Raw genomic sequence first — 23,853 nt, forward strand, 5'->3', positions numbered from 1 at the left:
TGGCACTACCTGTTAGGCTAATCCTTCACTTCTTGCTTTGAGTCCTATTTCTGAATTTTGGATGAAGGTTGTTGATTTGTATCACAGATTCATTATAATTAAAATTTATTAATGTGTGCAAAAAATTTGTATGTATGTTAATTCATAGGTTAACATTCACTGAATCACTTTTGCACACACTGCATTTTGTAAAACGTGCTAACAGACTGAATGTATGGTAACAAATATTTATGCATTGACATGGGTCCATGCATCCTGGAATGTAGATTCCATTAGATCTGTGTGGAACAACACATTTTTTTTAATTAGTTTAAGTTTTTAAAAATTTGTTTGTTTTACTCCATATGTTGTTTGTTACTAAGGAATTGAATACTATGCATGAGTAGCTAGTGTAGTTTGGTGACTCACATGTCAACTCTATAGGCATTTTTATAATGGCTTGATTTATAAACAAGAAACAAATTAGCAGAAGAGCTTTGTTTTTCATTTAGCTTAAAGATTTCTAAATCACATTGTTTACGTCTAAATCTACAGTCTCCAATATTTATTATTTAACCAACTAGGAGCATAAATATCTACCAAATTACACTATAATTTACTTTCTAATTTGAAGACTGTGAAGAAGATGCAATTGACCAGTTGCTGTACAAATTACCAACCATGTGTTTTGTGTAATGACATTGAAAATTGGTTTTACATCACAGCAATGGCAGTACGTTTAGATTCTGAAATCTAGGACCTCACTGATATACTATGTTGTTAAAAATTATATTGTTTTAGTTCATATAATTAAACAGTGACTTTATGCATTTTATTATTTGAAAAGTTGTAAGAGAGATCTTTAGCAAGGAGAAGGGAACTGCTTAATCTTTATTTAAAGAATATTAAGGCAAGAGTATAACCGAGAGTCTTAAAAAGGTTTCCTCAGGGCTTTCCCCATTACTGTATGTACATGTGAATTAAATGATCATTATGGGAAAAAAAGCCCTGCAGAGCTTGCTCTATGTACTATATTGCAATCAGGTATGAGGTAAAGAGGAGAAGATATTGGGACACCACAGTATCTGTGCTATCTAATGAGAACTGGATGGCAATATATTAAGAACATAGAGGTACTTATTGTGGTGAGGAAGCAAGAGAAGAAGTAAGGAAAGCTCCCCAGCAGGCAAAAAAACAGTATGACATAAAAAGACTCTGGCAGAACCAAGGAAAGTGAGGTTCCAAACCTAGAACACTCCCTGCAATTAAAAGGGAACCAACTACCTTAGAGGAGGAGATGCTTCAGTTCCTTGAAGCTATATAAGACTGCCTCCCACCACTAGGTGGGGTGGAGATCTTTCATCACCAAACCTTAAGGTGATTGTTGCTGCTGAGGAGGCTGAACTTGGAGCCGGAGAACATTGGAAATTACCAAGAACTCTTAGGAGAGGAAGAAATGGTGGTGCTGGAGCACTGGCAGACTGCCCAACAAAGACATGATGTAGGCCCAAAGGTGGATCAAGGAAGCACGTTATTGTCATATCTTACAGGATCTGACACAGGCCATGTTTTGGCAAAACTGCCTGCATTAGTTTAATCTGACAGACTGCTGCACAAAGAGTTTGGACTTATAAGTAACCCAGGTGAACTTTTCTTTCTACATAGCCATGCGAGTGGTGAATAGCTAAATTACTCATAATAAGAGGCTTAGCAACTCTCTTCTGCCAAATGGAATTCAACATTAATTGCAAGTTTAACCACTTCTTCATCCCTTCAGCCTGTGCGGTTGACTATGTTTATGTTTATTAAAAATTTAATATACTGCTTAATAGACCAAATTGGTTTACAATTTTATACAATAAAACATAAAAGAAAACTGAAATAAATAAAACTTAAGAACTCCATAATAATGATAATATAGACCTATACACTACCCTTCAGATACCCTTTCTTACTCAAGGGACCAAGAACATTTCCAACCTCCTACTCCCCCTCCCTGAAAAAATATCTGCTGGGCCAGTAAAACCCATGGTACTCTGTTCCCCTAACACCATGTGAGGTCCTTCAAAAGTTCCTCAAGTCTAGCTGGCATGAAGTAAGTCTGTCCTCCAACTGAATAGTCTAGAGGAAATTTTGTGAGTATGGGGAAACAGGCATAATAGATGCAGCTGGCCATGCTGTGTGTATGTGTTTTTGTTTTTTTTTGGGGGGGGAGGAGTGAGATAAATAGAAGGAGAGTCAGAAGGCCCTCTAGGTGCATTTTCTTTCAGGCAGGTTGCAGGAATTATTAAAGAAGTCTATGTTCCCTGAAGGTGAGGGAGGAATTTGAAGGTACTAATGGCCCTTTGGGTTCTTTTTTTTCTTGAGTTGATGGGGGGAAAGGTATGTGGGATGGTGGGGGAGGGGGAAGCAACAGTTGTAAGTCTCTTTTCATGAGCGGCCCCTACACTGCTACTGTATCACCCTCAAGCAAGTCCACGAAGGCTACCATGTCATCCTATGTTCCACTAAAAGTCTACGGTTCCATCGTACCATGTGTGCTACTCAACCTGGAGTGGCCCGTAGCTGGAAAATAGGTTTTAATTTCACCTGCTTTGCATCTTGATATCTTAGCTGACGAGTGAGATAGTGATAAAAAAAAAGATGCCTGGAGTTTTCTTGTGTATTTGTGAGGTTTAATGCTCAATTTATAGCTGATATTTCAGGGTTTGCACGGAGTTCTCGGTTTACCCTACCATCTAACCAATGACATCACCAGAAGTAGGGACATTACTTATTAGGATTTATTTACCTTCTTTTTGAAGAAATTCACCCAAGGTGGTGTACATAGAATCCCTTACAATAATCAATGTATACATAATGCATGTTGATCTTCAAATTAATGTGTCTAAATTTGATTTCCTTGTGTTAAAATGTTCTAGCACACATTACATTTTTATTAATAAGCATATGAAAATGAAAAATCAAAGTATCTGAAAATGACCTGATTTTTTTCCCCACACACATCTCTAACAAGCATAACTAACTCCTCTACAGGAGACTGTTAGGCAGAAAGTTGAAGGCAGAGGGGATAGGGGTATGCTGGGCAAAGAGAAGGGGAGACGAAGGAAGGAAAGGGATTGATGAGAGCCTAATAAACTTGTTTGCCTATGACCTCTTATAGAATTAATTCAGCTTTGCACCTTCTGTGCCCTGATATTTGATTGCAGGGTCCCTATCTCTTTTTTTCTGGCATGACTTAACCACAATATTTTCTGTTCTGTCTGCTGTAAGTCACTTGGATTTTCCTTCTGCCTATGGTAGATTGTTTGCTCATTTCAATGTGCTTTTTGCTTCAGGGTCCTGGCTGAATGCCTTTCTCTTATCCTGACTTATGTTGTTTTCCCTGCCCGTATTTGCAATTTCTTTCTACTATGCTACAGCCAACATGGCCTGTAGGGGTACTATATCTCCTGTACTCTTGTCTGGTACCATTTACCATCATCCTCTTATGTTTGTTCAGCTGGTATCAGTTAATTGGCCAAGTGCTTATTTGTTTCAAACTGTTTTGATGCCTCTCAGTATCAATGAAATATACCGAGTATAGGTTACTCAGATTTTACTTATGGCTGCTGCTGCTATGTTTCCACTTCTTTACTCATAGTCTAGCTCAAAAGTGGGCAAGCTATGAGCCATGGGCCACATCTGACACCTATGGACATTTTATCTGACCTGTAAGCTCCATCCCATAGAACTTCTTGTTTGACTGATGAGTTGTGCTATTAAAAGCCACATGGTCCAATAAACATTGGGCACCAGTAAGAGCAGTTGTGAGGGGTAAGAGCTAATGTTGGGCCTGTGGTCAGTCAGACCCTAAAGCAAGTGGTACTTGCAGAAGGGAAGGCTGAAGGATCGTCAGGCTTAGGAAGCATCAGGAAGCAGAAAGAGAGAGAAGTCAGGCACTGGAGAAACAGAGATTGTAAATGCTGGGATCATTTTGAATATTTCGACCAGAATTTCTGCCAGGAGCTGTGTTTTGTTTTCAGAAGACCAGAGTGCTTTGCATCTTTGTATGTCTACTCCTAAGCTGAAACCAAATGAAAACAGAGAATGCATTTTGGATTGGGAGGATTATTATTTTCTATGGGCTGGATATTCAATGCAATTTAACAGGACAGAAATAACTCCTGGCTGGTTAAATTGCTTGTTCGTGGTTTACTGGTCATTTTCAGTGACAATTAACCGGTTAGCGCTGCTGAAAATAACTGGTTAATGCTGAACACAAAACTGGTTACTTTGGGGGAATTCTAGGGATAGAGTCAGGACTTGGCAGTTAAGTGCTGATATCCAGAACTTAACCAGCCAGGTTAACCGCATAAATAGGACCGCATAAAAGTCAGTCCTATCTTTATGCGGTAATCCATAGCCGGTTCAGTGCTGAATGTTAGCCAACTCCGCAATCCCAGAAATTCAAAGCCAGTGCCCAGACATGGCCTGGCATTGAATTTCCGGGTTTAGTGCTGGTGTTTTTGGAGGGAGGGAGGTGAATGGGAATAGTCTGGGGAGCCCAGAAAGGGGGTCATTCAGTCGGTGACCCAGACGTTATGCAGTGCCAGCCAATATTCATTGGTGACACCCAAAGTTAATACAGCTTTTTGTGCGGTTCTACCTGATTGCTTAGCTATGCAAATTATGGCACTGAATATTGCTGGCACCTGCATAGCTGCCAGCTCCTCCTCAACTATGTCCCCAACCGCCCCTCTCCTTTCCACTTTCAAAATGGCCATAGTGCTGCTATTTACCAGCACTGCTCAATTAAGTGCCACTTGAGAACAATTTAAGTATTAGTCTCTCCTGCCATCCTAAATTCCCTTTGAATATTGGGCCTTAAGAGACTGTTTGCAGAAACCTGTAATACTGTGGGAAAACATACTATGTTCTAAACATTTAAGGAGATGAAAGAGAGAAGAAGGTAACATGATGGCATAAGAAGAGTTTTTAAAAAAGAAAGAGAAAACATGAAAATATAAAATACAACTAGTTTGTTCCTAAAATAAAGAGTTACTCCTTTACTCTGGGGCCCTTTTACTAAGCCACGTAAGCATCTATGTGTGCCCAATGCGCGCCAAAATGGAGGTACCACATGGCTACCGCATGGCTCTTGCGGTAATTTTATTTTTGCCGCGCTGCCGAAAAATAATTTTTATTTCGTCTGCACATATTGGACGTGCGCCAAGTAGCACTTGGTGCACGTAGGTAATTACTGCCCGGATACTACGTGAGACTTTACTGCTAGGTCAATGGCTGCTGGTAAGGTCTCAGACCTAAAATGGACGTGCGACAATTTTCATTTTGCTGTGTGTCCATTTTTTGGCAAAAATTTTAAAAAATGCCTTTTTAACAGGTGCGCTGAAAAATGATTCTGCGTGCGCCCAAAACCCGCACCTACACTAACCCATGCCTACACTACCATAGGCCATTTTTCAGCGCACCTAAGTAAAAGGACCCCTCTGTTTCGTCTGACTTACTAACAAGCTCATTTTCAAAAGAGAAAAACATCCAAAAAGTGACATAAGTCTGCATTTGGATGTTTACCTCACAAAGACATCCAAATCAGTATTTTCAAAACCTATTTTTAGACATTTTTCTGTGAAGTCCATCAGAAGGACGTCTAAATCTCAAGAGGGCGTACCATGGTTGTGTTCAAGGTGAGACTTGGGCGTTCCTAAGACTTTCAGCCATAATGGAACAAAACAAAAACGTCCAAGACTAAAACTTAGACATTTTTGAGCTAGACCTGTTTTTATTTTTAAAAAAATAGCTATAGTGGGAATTGAACCCACTTCCCCAGAATTAAAATATGCTGCATTAACCACTAGGCTACTCCACACAAGAGGTGCCCCAAATGATCGGATGACCACTGGAGGGAATCAGGGATCACCTCTCCTTACTCCCCAAAATCACAAAACATTTTTCCAAACAGCATTTTCAAAAGGAAAAGAGAGACATTTTTTGTAGAAAATGACCTTTCCTGTTCTGATTTTGGATGTTTTACAAAAAACGTTCAAATTCAGACTTAGATGTCATCCAAAAAATGCCCCTTGTTCATTTGACTTGCCCAAAGTCACAAGGAGTAGCAGTGGGAATTGAACCCAATTTGCCAGGCTCAAAGCCCGCTGAACTAACCATTAAGCCACTTCTCCTCTGTTTAGGATGACTTACATTTGGACGTCTTTTGTTCGAAAATGGCCCCCCAAAAAAGGACGTCGAAATCACAAGACGTCCATAGCATTTTCAAACACAAAAGATAGGTGTCTATATTTTTCAAAAATTACCTTCTTTCCTGTTCAGAATTTGGACGTTTTTGTAAAACATCCAAACTACATTCTATCGAAAATGCCCCCCTATGTGCGCTAAGCAATTAGTCAGGTTTTAGCATCTGTTAATTGTTAGTGTTGGCCTATGCTAATGTCTAGTATGCATTAAATCAGCCAGTACACTAAGGGGTGAATTCTATATATGGCACCAAAAAAGCACTATTCTATAAACTGTGCTTAAAGTTGGGCGTGGTTTATAGAATAGCACTTACGCCCGGGAATTGCAGCTATTGGTGGAAATGTACGTGCCTAAATTAGGTTTGAATCCCCCTCATTCTATAAGAAGATCCCTAAATTTAAGCATGTATAATTCAATTAAATCTAATTAGTGCCAATATTTGGTTGTTAATCCAATTTTCAGCATTGATTAGTTATTCATTTAAATTGTGTGTGCAAATTGGGTGCATCAGTGTCATAGCTACAGGTGGCCACAGAGGCCTGGGCCCCCCAAATTGGCTCTGGGGCTCCCGGTTTGGCTGCCAGCTAAGGCATTTGTCCTGCTCTGGTCTCACATTGCCTGGCGCTCTGTCCTGTTTTCAGTCACTGTGAATGCTCGTGGCAATGTGAGACCAGTGCGGGACAAACATCTTAGCTGGCGGGGGTTGGGGACCCCCCACCAACCAAGGTACCTTTGCAGTGGCTCTGGGGGGGGGGGGGTGGAGCAGCAGCAGTGGCAGGAGGGCAGCAGCAGGGAGGCAGTAGCGACTGCAGGGGGACAGAAGTGGCAGTGGGAGAGCGGGCCAAAATATGCTCCCCTACCTTGGGCTCTGGCTCCCCCTACCATCAAGGTCTGGCTACACCCCTGGGGTGCAAGCCCAATTTATGCACACAATGTTTAGCGATTTTTAGAGAATTTGGAGATAGGGGTCTGATTTTCAGCTGGAGGCGGGAAGCGCTTTGCTTTCCTCTGACAGCTTTAAACACAGATATTCAATGTCTGGCCATATTTGACTGCCGGCATTGATTATCCAGGTTTTCTTTGGTCTCTGAAAAGTTAACTGGTTAAGTCAATATTCAGCACTGACCGGTTAAGAGGGTCTTTTACAAAGATGCATTAGCATTTTCAGTGTGCGCTAATTAGAACGCCCTAATGCTAGAGACACCCATAGGAATATATGGGCATCTCTAGTATTTAGCGCACATGCTAAAAACAGTAGCACAACTTTGTAAAAGGACCTCTTAGTAATTAGCAGTTAAAGATAGGACTGCTATTTTTGCAGTCAGACTCAAGCACTAAACTTGATTAGGTGCTGAATATCCGCACATCTTTATATATTGAATAATGTTTAAACAAGTTGTGAACATATATTGGATTTTGCAAAAATAAAAAAACTGATCATTAAAGAAATTATTATGTTGGTTGGAACTGAATTAAAACTATTTTTGGAAATCAAAGAGTAACAAAGATAAGAAATCTTTACAAAGTGTGCAGGTTCCCCTCACTGCCACAAGCAGGAGCTCTCTCCCCCTCCCCCATAAACCTAGAAACAATCTTGTTCTTCACATGTGCTAGGTGCTTCCAGGGGCTGATGCACAAGAGTCGCTGTTAAATTTCTATGTATTTCATGAGCATGCCATCCCCTTTGTGCATCAGTCGCAGTTTCTGAATTAGTGTGTTCACCAGTGGCTGCTGTATTTAACAGTGACCTTTGTGCATTGGCCCATGGAGCATGTGTATGTGTGTGGGAGGAATTATCAACATCAGAATAACACAAGTCGGGTTATTTTAGCACACAGTCTCATTGCATAAAATGGGATCTTGTGATAAAATAACCTGAATTAACAGTAGCCCATATTGATAACTTTCCCCCTAAGTGAATGTGATTGTTAGTTCGAATATTTTATGGAAATGTGTTTATATCATTCTTTATTAATATTTTCAATTATTTGCATACATTTTAAATTCCACCATTAATACTTTTATAATTAAAGGTGTTACTTACATGATATATTAGTTACTTCAAATACTATTTAACTTTTATATTTTGACTAGTTTACATAATTGCTTATTGTACTTGCTTCTATTATGCTGCACTCATCCATAACAGATCACAATTGACAAAGAGGAAAAACAGGATGGATATATGAATGCCACAAAAAGGTGTATAGATTTATTCTAATACATAACTCTTACATCTATGTATAGGTTTATATGCTTAAAACCCAAAACAGTAGCACCTCACTGGTGGATAATTATCACATAAATACCATATTTCCAAATCCATGGCACAGGTCTAAAAAACATAACTCTGTAGAAAACTAACCAGCTCAATTCCGAAATTATTCATTGAGAACACCATCCACACAAAATACATCAAAAATCAGTGAAAACACATCTTAATTAAATAATAAAGCTTGATTGTTTTTCTTTCATGTCCATCACTATCCATTATGGTTTATTTTTTTAATATCCTCATTGGAAATACATATGTGCTTAGGAAGCATTGATGCAGCAGCTGAAAGAGCACCAAAATGTTTGTTACTCTACACTGCTGCATTTGGGGTTTCTTTTACAAAGCGTTGCTACCGATTAGCCTCCGCTGAATGTGAAGAAGCCTGTGGGAATTGAAAGTGCTTCTTTGCATTCAGCACACTGCTAATCAATAGCGCCACTTTGTAAAAGGAGCCCTTGGTGACTTCAAAAATTGACACATCTGACATGATTCACATTTCGAGAATAGCGTTTTAGGGTCCTTTTACTAAGCCGTGTAAGTGTCTACGCGTGCCCAACGCACGCCAAAATGGAGTTACCGCCTGACTACTGTGTGACTCTTGCAGTAATTTCATTTTTTATGAGCTTCCGATACATGTGCCTGAAAATTGTATTTTCAGGCACGCGTCATGTGGCATTTAATGTGCGTAGGTCATTACTGCCCAGATTCTTTACCGCTAGGTCAATGGCTGGCGGTAAGGTCTCAGACCCAAAATGGACACGCTGCAATTTTGATTTTGCTGCACGTCCATTTTTGGCAAAAAAGGCCTTTTTTACCGGCGCGCTGAAAAATGGATTGGCATGCACCCAAAACCTGCGCCTACACTAACGCAAGCCATTTTTTAGCGTACCTTTGTAAAATGACCCAATTCTTTGTTTCAGGGTTTTCAATTTGTGTGCAAAGCAGATTCTGGTGCTAAAATATTCCTTGATGAACATGGTACAGTCTGTTTTACGAGAATTGTTTTATAATTCTCTGTTTCATGGACACCAAGTTGTTCAAAACAGATTGTGCTGCAAAATAATTTTTCTACTCTATGGACTGCACATTTTAGTTCAATATTGACTTTTTCTTAAATTACTGGTTATGTTAATTAGTCAGTGTACCTTTTTCTTAAATATTTTCCATAGCCTTTTATTTGTGCCACTTTATTTTCTATTTTTATTTCAGATGCCATGTTTACTGCACAATCCAGGCCATTCAATATTTTCCCATTCCACATACAAGAAAACTCAAGCACCATAGTTGTTGCTGTCTTTGGTTCAGTTGCCTCTGTGTTCACTTTGGGCTTTGGATTCTACTGGTGTAAGACAAAGAATAAAAACAGTGAGTATACAACACAGAAAGACACCTATCTTTAAACTATTATTGTTGGCTCTAATAACAGTTGTACTACTTCTTAATGAATGAAAGCAATCTGCTTCTCTAGACAGTCAACATGTAAAATAAACCCTCCACAAATTCTAACACAAGGAAAATGAACTCCAGTAGACGTATGCAGACAGAAAAATGTTTTGTTTCATAGTGCTGGTACTAAATAGCATGTACATGAATGCTCATGGAAAAAAACATTTTTTATCTCTTTTTGGGTCCTTTTCCAGATAGTTTTCCTGCGTTGTGGACAATTTTTGGCTTGTTTTTCACATTCATTTTACATAATAAACATTGCATGGTGGCAGGGAACTGATATGGAAGAAAGATGTCTTACAGGAAATATCAGTGTATGAGGGAAGTCAGGCTCCACAAAAAATTATATGATAGAGAAGAATTGCTGCTGTGGCTGTCACTCTTCAAGACAGTGGCTAGTGAGGCAGGGGTGGGGGGTACAATTCCCCTGGATTGCTTATGGATGCCTCTGTTTTAGCCAAAATCACACACAAAAAAAAACTTCACTAGTATCATGTTCAGCAAAAATGCATTCAATCAACTCAAAACAAGGGAGAGGAAAAACCTCAGAAAATGCAGGACATTTTACTTATGAACCTGCCACATCAATCATTGGCATAAAAAATCTCATTCCCAATTTAGAGTTGACATACATTTTTTATTGAATTTTTTATCTAAATTATTTTTAGATTAAAAAAAAAAAAGCAAAATCCACTTCATACCCATCAAGAATGTGACTACTTAGCTTTAATGCAGCATGCTAATCATGCTGGCCACCGTTTCGCAGGCCACTCCGCTGCTTCAGGGGGAGACAAAAAACTCCAGTGCTGCAAAAAACAAAAAGAAAAGAAAAATAGATATATTACCACATTCAAAACCATTTATCAAAAATAAATTCAAATGCACATAGTATAGTTTGCCTCTGTTTTAACTCCAGCCCTAGTCTCTTATCTCTTGTTTGTCCGTCCTAATTAGATTCTAAGCTCTGTTGAGCAGGGACTGTCTCTTCATGTTCAAGTGTACAGCGCTGCATACGTCTAGTAGCGCTATAGAAATGATAAGTAGTAGTTCAAGCCTGACTAAGGCTATAATTTAATCAATTATATAAACTCAGGGGACCTTGTACTAAGATGACTGCTACTGCACAAGTATGCCAACTTGCAGTGTCATGCTGGTTAGCATACATAAATTCCTGCGTTAACCACTGTTGTCTTATGAGGTGGGAAGTAGGCAGAAAATGGGCAGGGACTGCATAGTACAGTTAGAGTGAGGCACTTACCGTGCCCTATCACTTGTGCTATTAGCACAGGTTTACTTAAGTGGGGATGCTCAAAACTCCAGTGCTGTAGTAAACAGCGCCAGAAAAATACCACCACAACAGTGTGGGGAAGGAGCTCCCTAATGCTCAACGCTAATGACATGCAAATTTAGGCATGTTGCTAGCCATGAGCATTAGGGACTCCTGCGGAAGGACTGTGCCTGGACATACGTTCAAGAGCTGTGCGTTAGGCACAGCTCTTGAGCTTATGCCCAGAATGCCAGAGAGGAGAAGGGATGGAGGAGGAAGACATGCATCTTGGTAGGTTGGGAGGCAGCTTACAGACTATCTCAAGTTAACTGCACTGCCAGTCAGTGCTTCAGCAGGGGCAGTGACTCCAGCTTCCTCTACATTCTCCAACCCCACAACTGAACGTTCTCCCTTCTTCCATTAAGATTACTGCAGATTTAATACCAGCAGTGTGAGTGCATCTCCTTCTCTTGAGGGGTTTAAACTTTATGGAAAGCAGCAGCAGACATTTGTGAGTGATTTCCGATCCTTACTGGTCTCCCTATTCCTCTCCAATAGCTCAGAACAACCCTAACGCCAGCTCTATGGGTTTGCCATGAGAGGAGAGCCCTTGTTTGACGTGCTGCCCGCTGAGCAATGGGGAGGAATGCAGGAGGCCCTCTTTAGCATGCATTGCATGTTCATTGTGCCCAGAGCCAGCAAACTCATTGTTTCACATGCTTATCGGCTATGAGCGTTGAGTGCTCGCAAATTCAGGCGCTTAGTCTGGCACTAATGGCCTCTAGTGCCCACATTTTCTTTTGAGCATAAGGGTCTTAGAGCCTCCTCAATAGCAGGCACAAGTGCCTTAGTGTTAACTAAAACAAAGTTTATGTTCACTAATGAACTTTTCAGTGTGGTAATTGCTACGGACATGCTAGGTATGCATCCAATAATTAGTGCACAGCCATTGCACTTCGCATGCTTTAGGTTCTTCTTTTAAGGCACATTAACTGGGGGATTCCATATATGGCGACTATAGGTGCATGCATAAATCAGCCTGCATTGCTGATTTGTGTGCGCAACTTTTAACAACCAATTATTGGTGTTAGTTGGCCTTAATTGGGATTTATGCACAGATTATATTCCGTGCTCATCAATCCTATAGTGCGTAGATTCAGGGGGGCATGGCCAAGAATGTTTTGGGGCATTCCCAGAATTTACGTGCATCGGTACAGAATAGATCCCCCCCCCCCCCCCCCCCATCAACGCCTAATTTAGGCACCGGCATTTACACCTGCTTTCAGCAGGAATAATTTCCGGTGCCATACGTTTGGCACCATTTATGTGCTTAGTGCTATTTTATACAGGGTGCAGATCCTTTATAGAATAGCGATCAGCGCTTAAATTGTTCAGTGCAGATTCTTCAGTGCCATTTATAGAATCTAGTCCTAAGTGCAAAAACGTAGTGCACTTAGGGGTCTTTTTACTAAGCTGCAGTAAGCGCTAGCATGTGCTTAACATGGAAAACAGTCAGGCATCCTGCAGTAAGTTTGAGATTTGCACGTGCAACCTGCACGCTACATTATCACACGCTAACTGATTAGCAGAAGGTTAGCACATAAGCTTTTACCTCCTACAAAATAGGTGTTGGTAAGTGCTCACATGCTAATATTTTTTAAAGGTCATGCGCTAATGGCAAAAATTAGTGCATGACCAAAGATTGAATAAATGGAAAGTCGGCCATTTTACTGCTACAGTAATAAAAAAAAAAGGTACACTAAAGCCACTTTCTATCGTATTAAGGACCTCTTAGTAAAAGATCCCCTCCCCCTTACATTATTTAAAACACCTCTAGATGTGTTTATCATAAAATCAAGATAAGTGGATTTTCTTTTCATCCAGGTCAAAAATTGATTGTAATTTGTGATGCAGAAATGATCAAAATCCATGGTAGAGGAACCTTTAATCTTCAGAAATGTATTACAGATTTTCAGATCCTTCTACAAATTGCATTATTGAAAAAAGTAAATGATTTCTAAGTTAAATTGAGATAAGTGGATTATGTGTGTGTTCACTGAATGTTGTTTTCGCAGAAATGTCACATTTTCTTGAACCAGCCACTAAGCAGCTGCTTAACTAATGCTAAGTCAGTTTCTACTCGACTGACAATGCATGAAAAACTCCACAATGGGAATTTCCATTCTGATACCATCTCAATGTATATATTCTTTCTTCACCCATGCAGTCACATCTGAGAAATGTATTTGGGATGTACATTTTTAGCACAAAATTTTTGTCTTAAATGTAAGGACCTTTTTACTACAGTGGGGTGAAATCCATAATTAACACATTTTACTGCGGCACTTTCCCATGTGCTAAGCTCAGATTTAATGCACTTAATGCAGCACTTATGGGGTATTTAAAAAAAAAAAAAAGTATTCTAGTGATAGGAATGTTCTATCGTCCACCTGGCCAGGGTGAACAGAATGATGTAGAAATGTTATCAGAAATAAGGGAGGCTAAGAAACTGGGGAAACACAATAATAATAATGGGTAATTTCAATTACCCTGATCTTGACTGGGTAAATATAACATCAGGGCATGCTAGGGAGGTAAAATTCCTTGACAAAATCAAGGACTGCTTAATGGAGCAGCTGGTACAGGAGCTGACAAGAGGAGTTAAAATTCTAGACCTAGTCCTTAGTGGAGTGCATGATCTGGTGCAGGAGGTAATGGTGCTGGGGCCGCATGATAACAGTGATCATAATAAGATCAGATTTGGTATTGGCTTTGGAGTAAGTACACACAAGAAATCCAATACACTAACATTTAACTTTAAAAAAGGAGACTATGATAAAATGAGAAGAATGATGAAAATAATTGTAGAGGAGCAGCTGCGAAGGTCAAAACTTTACATCAGGCATGCATGCTGTTCAGAAATACCATCCTGGAAGCCCAGGCCAAATATATTCCATGTATTAAAAAAGGAGTAAGAAAGACCAAATGACAGCTGATATGGTTAAAAAGTGAGGTGAAGAAAGCTATTAAAGCTAAAAGAAAATCCTTCAGTAAATGGAAGAAGGAACCGACTGAAAATAATAAGAAACAGGATAAGGAACATCAAGTCAAAAGCAAAGCGCTGATAAGGAAGGCAAAGATGGACTTTAAAAAAAAGATTGTGTTGGAGGCAAAAACACATAGTAAAATTTCTTTTTAAGTATATTAAAAGCAAGAAGCCAGCAAAAGAATCAGTTGGACCGCTAGGTGCCCGAGGTGTAAAGGGGGCATTCAGGGAAGACAAAACCAGGGAAGAGTAGAGAGATTAAATGAATTCTTTGCTTTGGTCTTCACCGAGGAAGATTTGGGAGAGATTCCAGTGCCAGAAATGGTATTCAAAGCTGACGAGTCAGAGAAACTGAATTAAATCTCTATAAAGTAATGGCACAATTTGACAAATTGAAGAGTAGCAAATCACCTGGACTGGATCCGTAAAAATAAAGAGCCTGACATCGGTGCCAGGTAAAATGGTAGAGACTATTATAAAGAACAAAATTACAGAGCATATTCAAAAACATGGATTAATGAGACAAAGCCAACATGGATTTAGTGAATGGAAATCTTGCCCCACCAATCTATTACATTTCCTTGAAGGATGAACAAACATGTGGATAAAGGTGATCTAGTCGATATCTGGATTTTCAAAAGGCATTTGACAAAGTACTCATGAAAGACTCCACAGGAAATTGGAGAGTCATGGGATAGGAGGCAGTGTTCTATTGTGGATTAAAAACTTGTTAAAAATATGGTTAAATGGTTAGTATTCTCAATGGAGAAGGGTAGCTAGTGGGGTTCCCCAGGGGTTTGTGCGGGGACCGCTGCTTTTTCACATATTTATAAATGATATAGAGATGGGAGTAACTAGTAAGGTAATTAAATTTACTGATGACACAAGGTTGTTCAATGTTGTTAAATTGTAAGAGGATTGTGAAAAAGTACAAGGACCTTACAAGACTGGGAGATGATGTTTAATGTGAGCAAGTGCAAAATGATACATGCAGGAAAGAGGAACTTGAACTATAGATTGGTAATGCATGGCTCAACATTAGAAGTCACCAACCAGGAAAGGGATCTAGGCATTATCGTTGATGATACCTTCTGCTCAGTGCGTAGTGGCAGTGGCTAAGAAAGCAAATAAAATGTTAGGTATTATTAGGAAAGGAATAAAAAACAAAAATGAGGGTGCTTTAATGCCTTTGTATCGCTCCATGGTGCGACCGCATCTGGCATATTGTGTGCAATTCTGGTCACCGCATCTCAAAAAAGATATAGTTGAATTAGAAAAGGTACAGAGAAGGGCGATGAAAATGATAAAGGGGATGGAACAAATTCCCTATGAGGAAAGGCTAAAGAGGCTGGGGCCCTTCAGCTTGGAGAAAAGACAACTGAGGAGAGATATGATACAGATCTATAAAATAATGAATGGAGTGGAACGAGTAGATGTGAATCGCTTGTTTACTCTTTCCCAAAAAAGGGGGCACAAAATGAAGCTAGAAAGTAGTAAATTTAAAATGAATCAGAAAAAATATTTCTTCACTCGACGTTTAATTAAACTCTGGATTTTGTTGCCAGTGATTTTAGTAAAAGCAGTTAGCTTAGCGGGGTTTAAGAAAGGTTTGGATAACTTCCTTAAAGAAAAGTCCATAAACCGTTATTGAAACGGACTTGGGGGAAAATCCACTTCTTACTTCTAGGACAAGCAGCATAAAATGTATTGTACTGTTTTGGAATCTTGCCAGGTACTTCTAATCTGGATTGGCCACTGTTGGAAACAGGATGCTGGGCTTGATGGATCTTCGGTCTGTCCCAGTATGACAATGCTTAGGTTCTTATGTAATGCAGGCAGCACCTGCATACAATTAGGCCTATTTATGGTGACTAAAGTTGCATATGCAAATTTGGCAGAGCGGCCAAGTTGCACCTGCAACTTAATTTATTAACAAGTCAATTGGTGCCAATAATTGGCCAATAACAAGCAATTATCAGTGCTAATTGGCACTAATTAAGATGCACACATGCAACTTTCTAAGCTTATTCTGTAAAGTGGTGCTTGTAAATTCTAATGCACCGATTTCAAAAGGGGTGTGGGCACAGGAGGGGTACGGGTGGGTTATGGGTGTTCCTAAAAATTACACGCACTGTTATAGAATATGCTCAATCTGTGTTAGGTGTGAGCATTTATACCAGGTTGCACCTAAATTTTAGTCACAGGGGTGGACACTACACTTATTCTATAAACCTCACCTAACTTTAGGTGAGGCTTATAGAATAGTGCTAAGCACAGTCTTTTTGGCACCATATATAGAACCTGGTCTTTAATACAAAAGCACTTACCTTACCGCCTCCTATTTAGGAGGTGCCAGCTGCTTCCACGCTAGCTCTGTATTACCCAGTTAGCACTCGTTAATCATAATGTGCTAGCTAGATAACGTGGGGACACTCACTCTCTGTGCATGACACCCCCTCCAAAAATATTTTATAAAAATAAATAATGTGCTAACAGGTAAAATAACACAAAACACATTGACATGTTTTGAGGTAGCCTGTTCTCGTACGTTAACCCCATGTTAGGGGAAGTGCCCTATAGTAAAAGGCCCCTTAGTGACTGTAAAATTCATTTAACATATATTAACTTATAGCATGTGCCAAGTCAATTAATGTATGTCAAAAAGTTTCAACACACATTCCAAAATATTTATAGAAGTAAATTTTTGAAATGAACCATGAAATATCCTGAAAATTGGGAAAACCCCAAACTGAAAATGTTTGCCCTGCGTGTGACCTCAAAGATCTTTGAATAATACTTATGAAGGTTCAAGAAAAGTTATTACGATCTGCAAATAGTCCAATCAATTCATATTTTTAAGTCTCAATAGGAGAGAAATTTGCATAGACCAAAATTAGATTGCAAGTCAGATGACCAAACACACCAGGGCTATGGATCCTGTGGCTCACCCCATTCTACTGCCTATGTTGTTATATGATCTTTTTTTATGTTTGATATTACTAACAAAAACAAAAAAGAGATGGTGGTTTAATTAATCACTTTTTCCTGATTTACACAAAGGATTAATGTGAGCTTGCTTCCAGCAGTTTGGCAAAAATTCAGTTCTTAAAGACAAATTAAACAACTCTGGGGGTAAATGATGAAATGTCCCTCCAGTTTAGATAACTTGGTTTCCAAACCATCTGCACCTGCCTTTTTGTTCTCATTAATTTAAAGCTATTGTTTACAAATGCGATCTTCTTTTCCTTCCTTGTAATGGAAATTATTAAACGAGTCTGGAATGTGCCCTGGAGTCCCATATAGAGTCAGAAGATAGGAGCAACCCTTCTGCTTTTGCCAAATAATGAAAGCTTTTACATCTAGGTTTGCATCTTTCAAGAGTACATCAAATAAAAGAGAAACATGCATGATTATTTTAGGGAAAAGTAATAAGATTGTAGATGCTTATACAGACTCTTATTTATTAAAGCTTAGACCATGATAATGCTGTTATCAAGCGCTAAGAGGTCCTTTTACGAAGCCGTGGTCAAAAGTGGCCTGCAGTAGTGTGGGCATGTGTTTTTGGGGCACGCTAGTCCATTTTTACCTTGAAAGGAAAAAAAGGCTTTTTTAAAAGGGGGCAGTAAATGGCTGTGCACAAGTATTTAAGGTAGCACATGGCTATTTATTGCTTGAGCCCTTACCGCCACCCATTGACTTAGCGATAAGGGCTTACATGCTACATGTGCGGAATTCATGCAGCATGCGCCAATGTGGCTGTGCTGCCAATTACTGCCAGTAACACCCTCCACGGTAGAAAAATAGGAAAATATTTTCTACCACGGAAAACAGTGCACGCCAACTTCAAAATTACTGCCAGGTGGGTGTGCTAACTGGGCAGTAATGATGATTTGGCATGTGCTACACATGTGGTAGCCCTACCACCACTTTGTAAAAGGGCCCCCTAAGCTTTTTTAAATAAAGTTGTGAAGCCATTCTATAAATTCCTACTTAAAGATAGGCACCAAGGGCTAGATTCTATGGGGTCCTTTTACTAAAGGGTGGTAGGGCTACTGCCCAGGTAGCACGCAGCAAAACAGCACCTCCACGGAGCATGCTAAGGTGTCCCACGATAGTGCTATCATCAGTGCACACCAATACCCCCGCTAGAAAATAGATATTATTTCCTAGCACTGGGGTGAGGGGTGGGGAGTAGGTATGCTCTGTAGCAATCGGGAGCACATGACCATCACCGTGTGCTGCCCGATTACCACAGGATTAGCAAGTCAGCCCTTACCGCCAACTAGAATAGGTGGTGGTGGTGAGGGCTCAGGCAGGAATGGCCGTGCGCCAGTTATGAAATTAGCACAAGGTCATTACTGAAACAAATACCAAGTCAGGCTTATTTCTGCCATGCTAAAAAGTGGCCATAGAGGATGACAAATTCACGCGTTAATTGCAGTGCCAGCCACTTTTTAGCATGGCTTGATAAAGGATCCTTATATTTGACACAGGAAAAATGACTCTTTCATTTTCTCAGGAGTCTTTCATGAGGAATGCCTCCGTTCTGCCCATACCCCTCCTACTTCCACACCCCTTTTTCAGATCATATGTAATACACACTTAAATGCCAATTAAATCTAATTAGTGCCAATAATTGTTTGTTAAAAAGACTTCCCGTTATCTCATCCATCCCACTGGACTGTGACATTTCCTAATCATATCTCTTGTTATTCCTCTGAAAGCTACTCTCATAATCCTATTACCACCTCTTTTCCCTAATTATCCACCCAGTCCTCTGATCATCATCCACCCTATTTCTTTGCCTACTTTGTAGCATTACTCCAATTCTTTCTCCTTCACCCTTTTTTTTCCCTCCACCTCCTTTATTCATTCCTCTTCCCTTACAGTCTAATCTTCTTCCTAACAATTTTCTCCACTTTCTCTCCTGCCATGGTCAGTCATACTGACAAACATCTAGCCACCTGCATACACCATTGAGTCTACATATATGTACACACACTCCTCTCTTTCAAACTGTGTGATAAATATAGATCAGACAGAGACTGGCAAAAAGCCAACACAGCCAAACACTTGCACACAAGCAAGACACAAGGAAGAGTAATATAAATAATAAGAAAGTGCAGACAAACCACTACACTCAGAGGACATTCTGTTTAAAAGGCTTACCTGATCATTTTCCTAGCTCCAGCACTATACCTCTCCTCTTTAGTTTAGCACTAACCTCAGAATCTTCTGGAAATGGTTTGTTTCTGTTCCTGTTGATTGTGGGAGCACTAGAAACATAATATTTTATTGCATACACATGCACAATGTGCTGCACATACTAATTACAAAGGTGTATAAAAAAGCTTATGCAATCATTTAGATATGGACATGGAAATTGTTTTCTGTATCTGAATATAATTGCTTGGAGTTCAAGTGATTGCTTTGTAAAGCCAGCATTTTCACAGTAAAGGAGTGTACATTTTTTTTTGCACAACTGTGTATAGAGTCCTCAGATTTGGTGTACTTTCATATTGTCGTCAGTGTGTTCTTGCTTCTTCTACAGGAATACCACAGAGTCTTTAGGAAAATGCAACATAGTCTGCAATGTTTCAAGGGTGAAAAAGAGGTGTCCAAGTCAGGACTAAACAATTGCAAGGGGCAAAGCACCAGGTGCAGATGGCATTCCCAGTGAAGTATTACAGCACTCAGATGCTGTTTATGTTTATTGTAATATTCTGTATAGCCCTTCTCAGGGATCAAAGCAGAGTGTTTTACAGAATAATTAATGAATAAAGAAAATAATGCTATAGTTCATGAAAGGAAAGAAAAAGAGAGGAAGGAAACAGCAGAGTCCAGAGAAGGAGAGTAATAGAATACAACTTCTAGGATAGGAAGAGGCAGAGGAGGAATGCAGAGGAATGCAGATGAAGCCGCCTGGACTACTATGTACATCCATACATATCTACCCTGGGAAAGTCTGACTAAAATAGTGAGTCTTGAGAGCAGTCTTGAATTTTATGAAAAAAATCTCTACCTAGAGGGAAGGGGCAAAGAGTTCAAAAAAGTTGGAACTATGAAGAAGACAATGTGGTGTGTGATATTCAACTGAGCATGTGACACAGGAGGAGGAGTAGACATTCAGACTACTTACAAGTCTCTACCAGAAAATTTGGAAGATAACATCGTGGTGAACTGACTGGAAAAGATCTGTATTAATACCAATTCTGAAATAAGGTGATACCATATACTAACGAGATTATATTCAAGATTATTCAATGTACACTACAACCTTCCTGGAGCAAGAACTGCCTGAAATTCAAGCAAGTATCAAGAAAGGGCGAGGAGCAAGAGACATTGTGGTGATTGTGAGATTGCTCCTTGAAAAGACAAAATAATGACAGAAGAATATCTATGTGTGATTGATTGACTACAGCAAGGCCTTTGACTGCATAGATTAGGAAAAACTCTGGGTCACGTTAAGAAATATGAGTTTACCAGCCAGAACACCTGATAGTTCTCTTGCACAACCTTTACAGTGATCAAGAAGCAACAGCTCAAACAGAACAAGGAGAAACAGAATTGTTTAAATCAGCAAAGGTAAATGACAAGGCTGCATATATTTTCCATACCTGTTCAATTTATAGAATACACAGGACAAATCATCAGGGATGCAGAACTATATGAAGAAACCCAAGATGTGAAAATTGATAGAAAACTCATTAATAGAAACCTTGGCTATACTGATGTTACCACTTACTGGCAGAAGTGAAGATGATCTGAAACATCTGCTTATCAAGATCAAGAAACATAATCTAAGAATGGGCCTGTACCTTAACATGAAGAAGACAATAACTCTAACAACTGGTAAAATCAATAATTCATCCTGGATGGAGAAGTAATAGAAATAGTATACAATTTCAACCTGCTTGAATCAATAATCAATAATGAGTTTTATGTTAAAATATGCCTGCTGTACACTGCTTCAGATAAATCTCTTCATAGAGTCAGTTAATAAATCCCAATAAATAAACAAATTTGCCACCCACCTGAAGGCTGAACAAAGCTCAGGACAACAGTCTATAGGGTCACCATGAAATGATCAACATCACATCACAACAACAACATCTGGCATTTAACCTGGAGGGGTATAATCGACTGTTGCAGGCAAAATAGATCGCTGGCGATGTATTTTGGCGGCGGCGCAACAGCTGGCTGGAACCGTATTATCGAAAAAGATGGCCGGCCATCTCTTTTTTCAATAATACGGTTTCGCCCGGCCAAATGCCAGTGTTCGTCGGGTTTGAGATTGCCGGTTTTGTTTTTCAGCGATAATGGAAAAAAATGCCGGCCATCTCAAACCCGGCGAAATCCAAGGCATTTGGTCGTGGGAGGAGCCACCATTTGTAATGCACTGGTCGACCCTCACATACCGGGGCACCCTAGGGGGCACTTCTAAAAATGTTTAAAAAATACAAAAAAAGCTCCCAGGTGCATAGCTCCCTTCCCTTGGGTGCTGAGCCCCCCAAATCCCCCCCAAACCCACTCCCCACAACTCTACACCATTACCATAGCCCTTATGGGTGAATGTGCACCAATTTTCATTTTGACGCATGTCCATTTTCGACCAAAATTAAAACACAGCATTTTTAACAGGTGCACTGAAAAATGGATCTGCATACATCCAAAACACGCGCTTACACTAGCACAGGCCATTTTTCAGCACACCTTAGTAAAAGAACCCCTTGAAAAGTTAAAATTTAGGGCTAACTTATTCTGAGTTATCCACAGTTTTGCTTTTGTCATGTGGTCAATCAGTGTTACATAGGCCAAAAGAACATCTCCCTGAACTAGGAAAAAAAAACTACATAAAAAAAAACATAAAGAAGGTCAAATGACAGCCAACATGTTAAAAAGTAAGGTGAAGGAAGCTTTTATAGCTAAAAAAAACATCAACAAAAAAAAAACTTTCAGAAAATAGAAAAGGATCCAAATGAAGATAATAGGAAATAGTATAAAGAATGGCAAGTTAGACGCAAAGCCGTGATAATGAAGGCAAAGAAAGTATTTAAAAAGAAGTTTGCCTTAGAGGAAGAAACACATAATAAAAAATTGCTTAGGTACATTTGAAGCAAGAAGCTTGTAAGAAAATACATTGGGCTATTATTTTTTTTACATTTGTACCCTGCACTTTCCCACTCATAGCAGGTTCAATGCGGCTTACATATTATATACAGGTACTTATTTGTACCTGGAGCAATGGAGGGTTAAGTGACTTGCCCAGAGTCACAAGGTGCTGCCTGTGCTTGCAGTGGGAATGGAACCCAGTTTCCCAGGACCAAAGTTCACCACTCTAACCACTAGGCTACTCCTCCACTAGATGATTGAGGGCTTAAAGGAACACTCGGGGCTAAATTCATTTTTTGCTTCGGTTTTCACTGAAGAAGATGTGGGGGGGGGGGGGGGGGAATACCCATGACAGAAATTATATTTAATAGTGATGGCTCAGAGGAATTGCAACAAATATCTATAAATCTGGAAGATGTAACAGGGTAAATTGAAAAACTAAAGAGCAGCAAATTACCGGGACCAGATGGTATACACCTTATAATACTGATAGAATTAGAAAATGAAATTGCAGTTCTATTGTTAGTAATTTGTAACCTATCTTTAAAACCCTTTAGTATCCAATGTTCCCATCAATCTGTTCCCATATGGCTTATTATGGGAACATTGGACACTAAAGGGTTAATTAAAAGAAAGCGTGGCTCCTGAGAGTGGCCTATATAACACCAATTTTAACAAGAGCTCCAGAGGTGACCAGAGAAATAATAGACCTTGAGGGCCTGATGTCAGTGCTGATAAAGACTATTTTTTTAATGTTAGTTTATGATTTGAAATGTAACAAGGAGACAATCATGTTTGTGAAGAAATATAGTCTAGAAATTACAATAACATAATTATCAAAAGAAAATAACATATAGGAAACAAATAATATAAATCTAGACATTAAGGGCTCCTTTTACAAAGAGGAGGTAAACCCAATGTGGGCTTAACACTTGCTAAACAGTAAGTACTGCCAGGCTACTGCAGTAGCCCCACCCCCAGTGCACTGTCATATCCGGTGCTACAAAAATATACTCATTTTTGTATTGCCAGGGTGTACCCTGCGGTAATCGGACAGTGCCACATGCTGCCCGGTTGCCGCCAGGTTAGCGTGGGAGCCCTTACCACCACCTCAATGGGTGGTGGTAAGGGCCCCCCCCCCCCGAAATCGCCATGCGGCAAGTGCTTTACTTGCCACACAGCCATTTCCTGCAGAAAAGAATGACTATCCTTTTACCAGCTGTAGTAAAAGGGGGCCTCGGTGCACGTCAAAAACACATGCCAACGCCAACGTAGGCCCCCTTTTGCTGCAGCTTGGTAAAAGGGGGCCCTAAGTCTACAAATATGGGGATCCAAGGTACAAAGAAAACCAGGTAAAGCTGGATGAATACAATATTAAGAATAAGAAAGAGTAGAGCCTCCCTAAATCATTTTAGTCATTAACAGAAATGATAAGTTCTATCCTTAAAGGAGACATCATATTTACAGGGAAAC

The 23,853-nt window shown here is 39.7% G+C and overlaps 1 protein-coding gene across 1 annotated transcript in view; it reads left to right on the forward strand.

Annotated features, from left to right (window-relative positions):
• PKHD1 (PKHD1 ciliary IPT domain containing fibrocystin/polyductin) overlaps positions 1–23,853 on the forward strand; it is a 980,909-nt gene that overhangs the window by 940,948 nt on the left and 16,108 nt on the right. The window contains exon 64 of the mRNA XM_030198735.1: positions 9,719–9,874. Within this exon, the coding sequence (XP_030054595.1) occupies positions 9,719–9,874 (156 nt within the window). The remainder of the gene's footprint in view (positions 1–9,718; positions 9,875–23,853) is intronic.

This window comes from Microcaecilia unicolor, chromosome 3 (genome assembly GCF_901765095.1).
Source record: "Microcaecilia unicolor chromosome 3, aMicUni1.1, whole genome shotgun sequence".
Taxonomy (NCBI): Eukaryota; Metazoa; Chordata; class Amphibia; order Gymnophiona; family Siphonopidae; genus Microcaecilia; species Microcaecilia unicolor.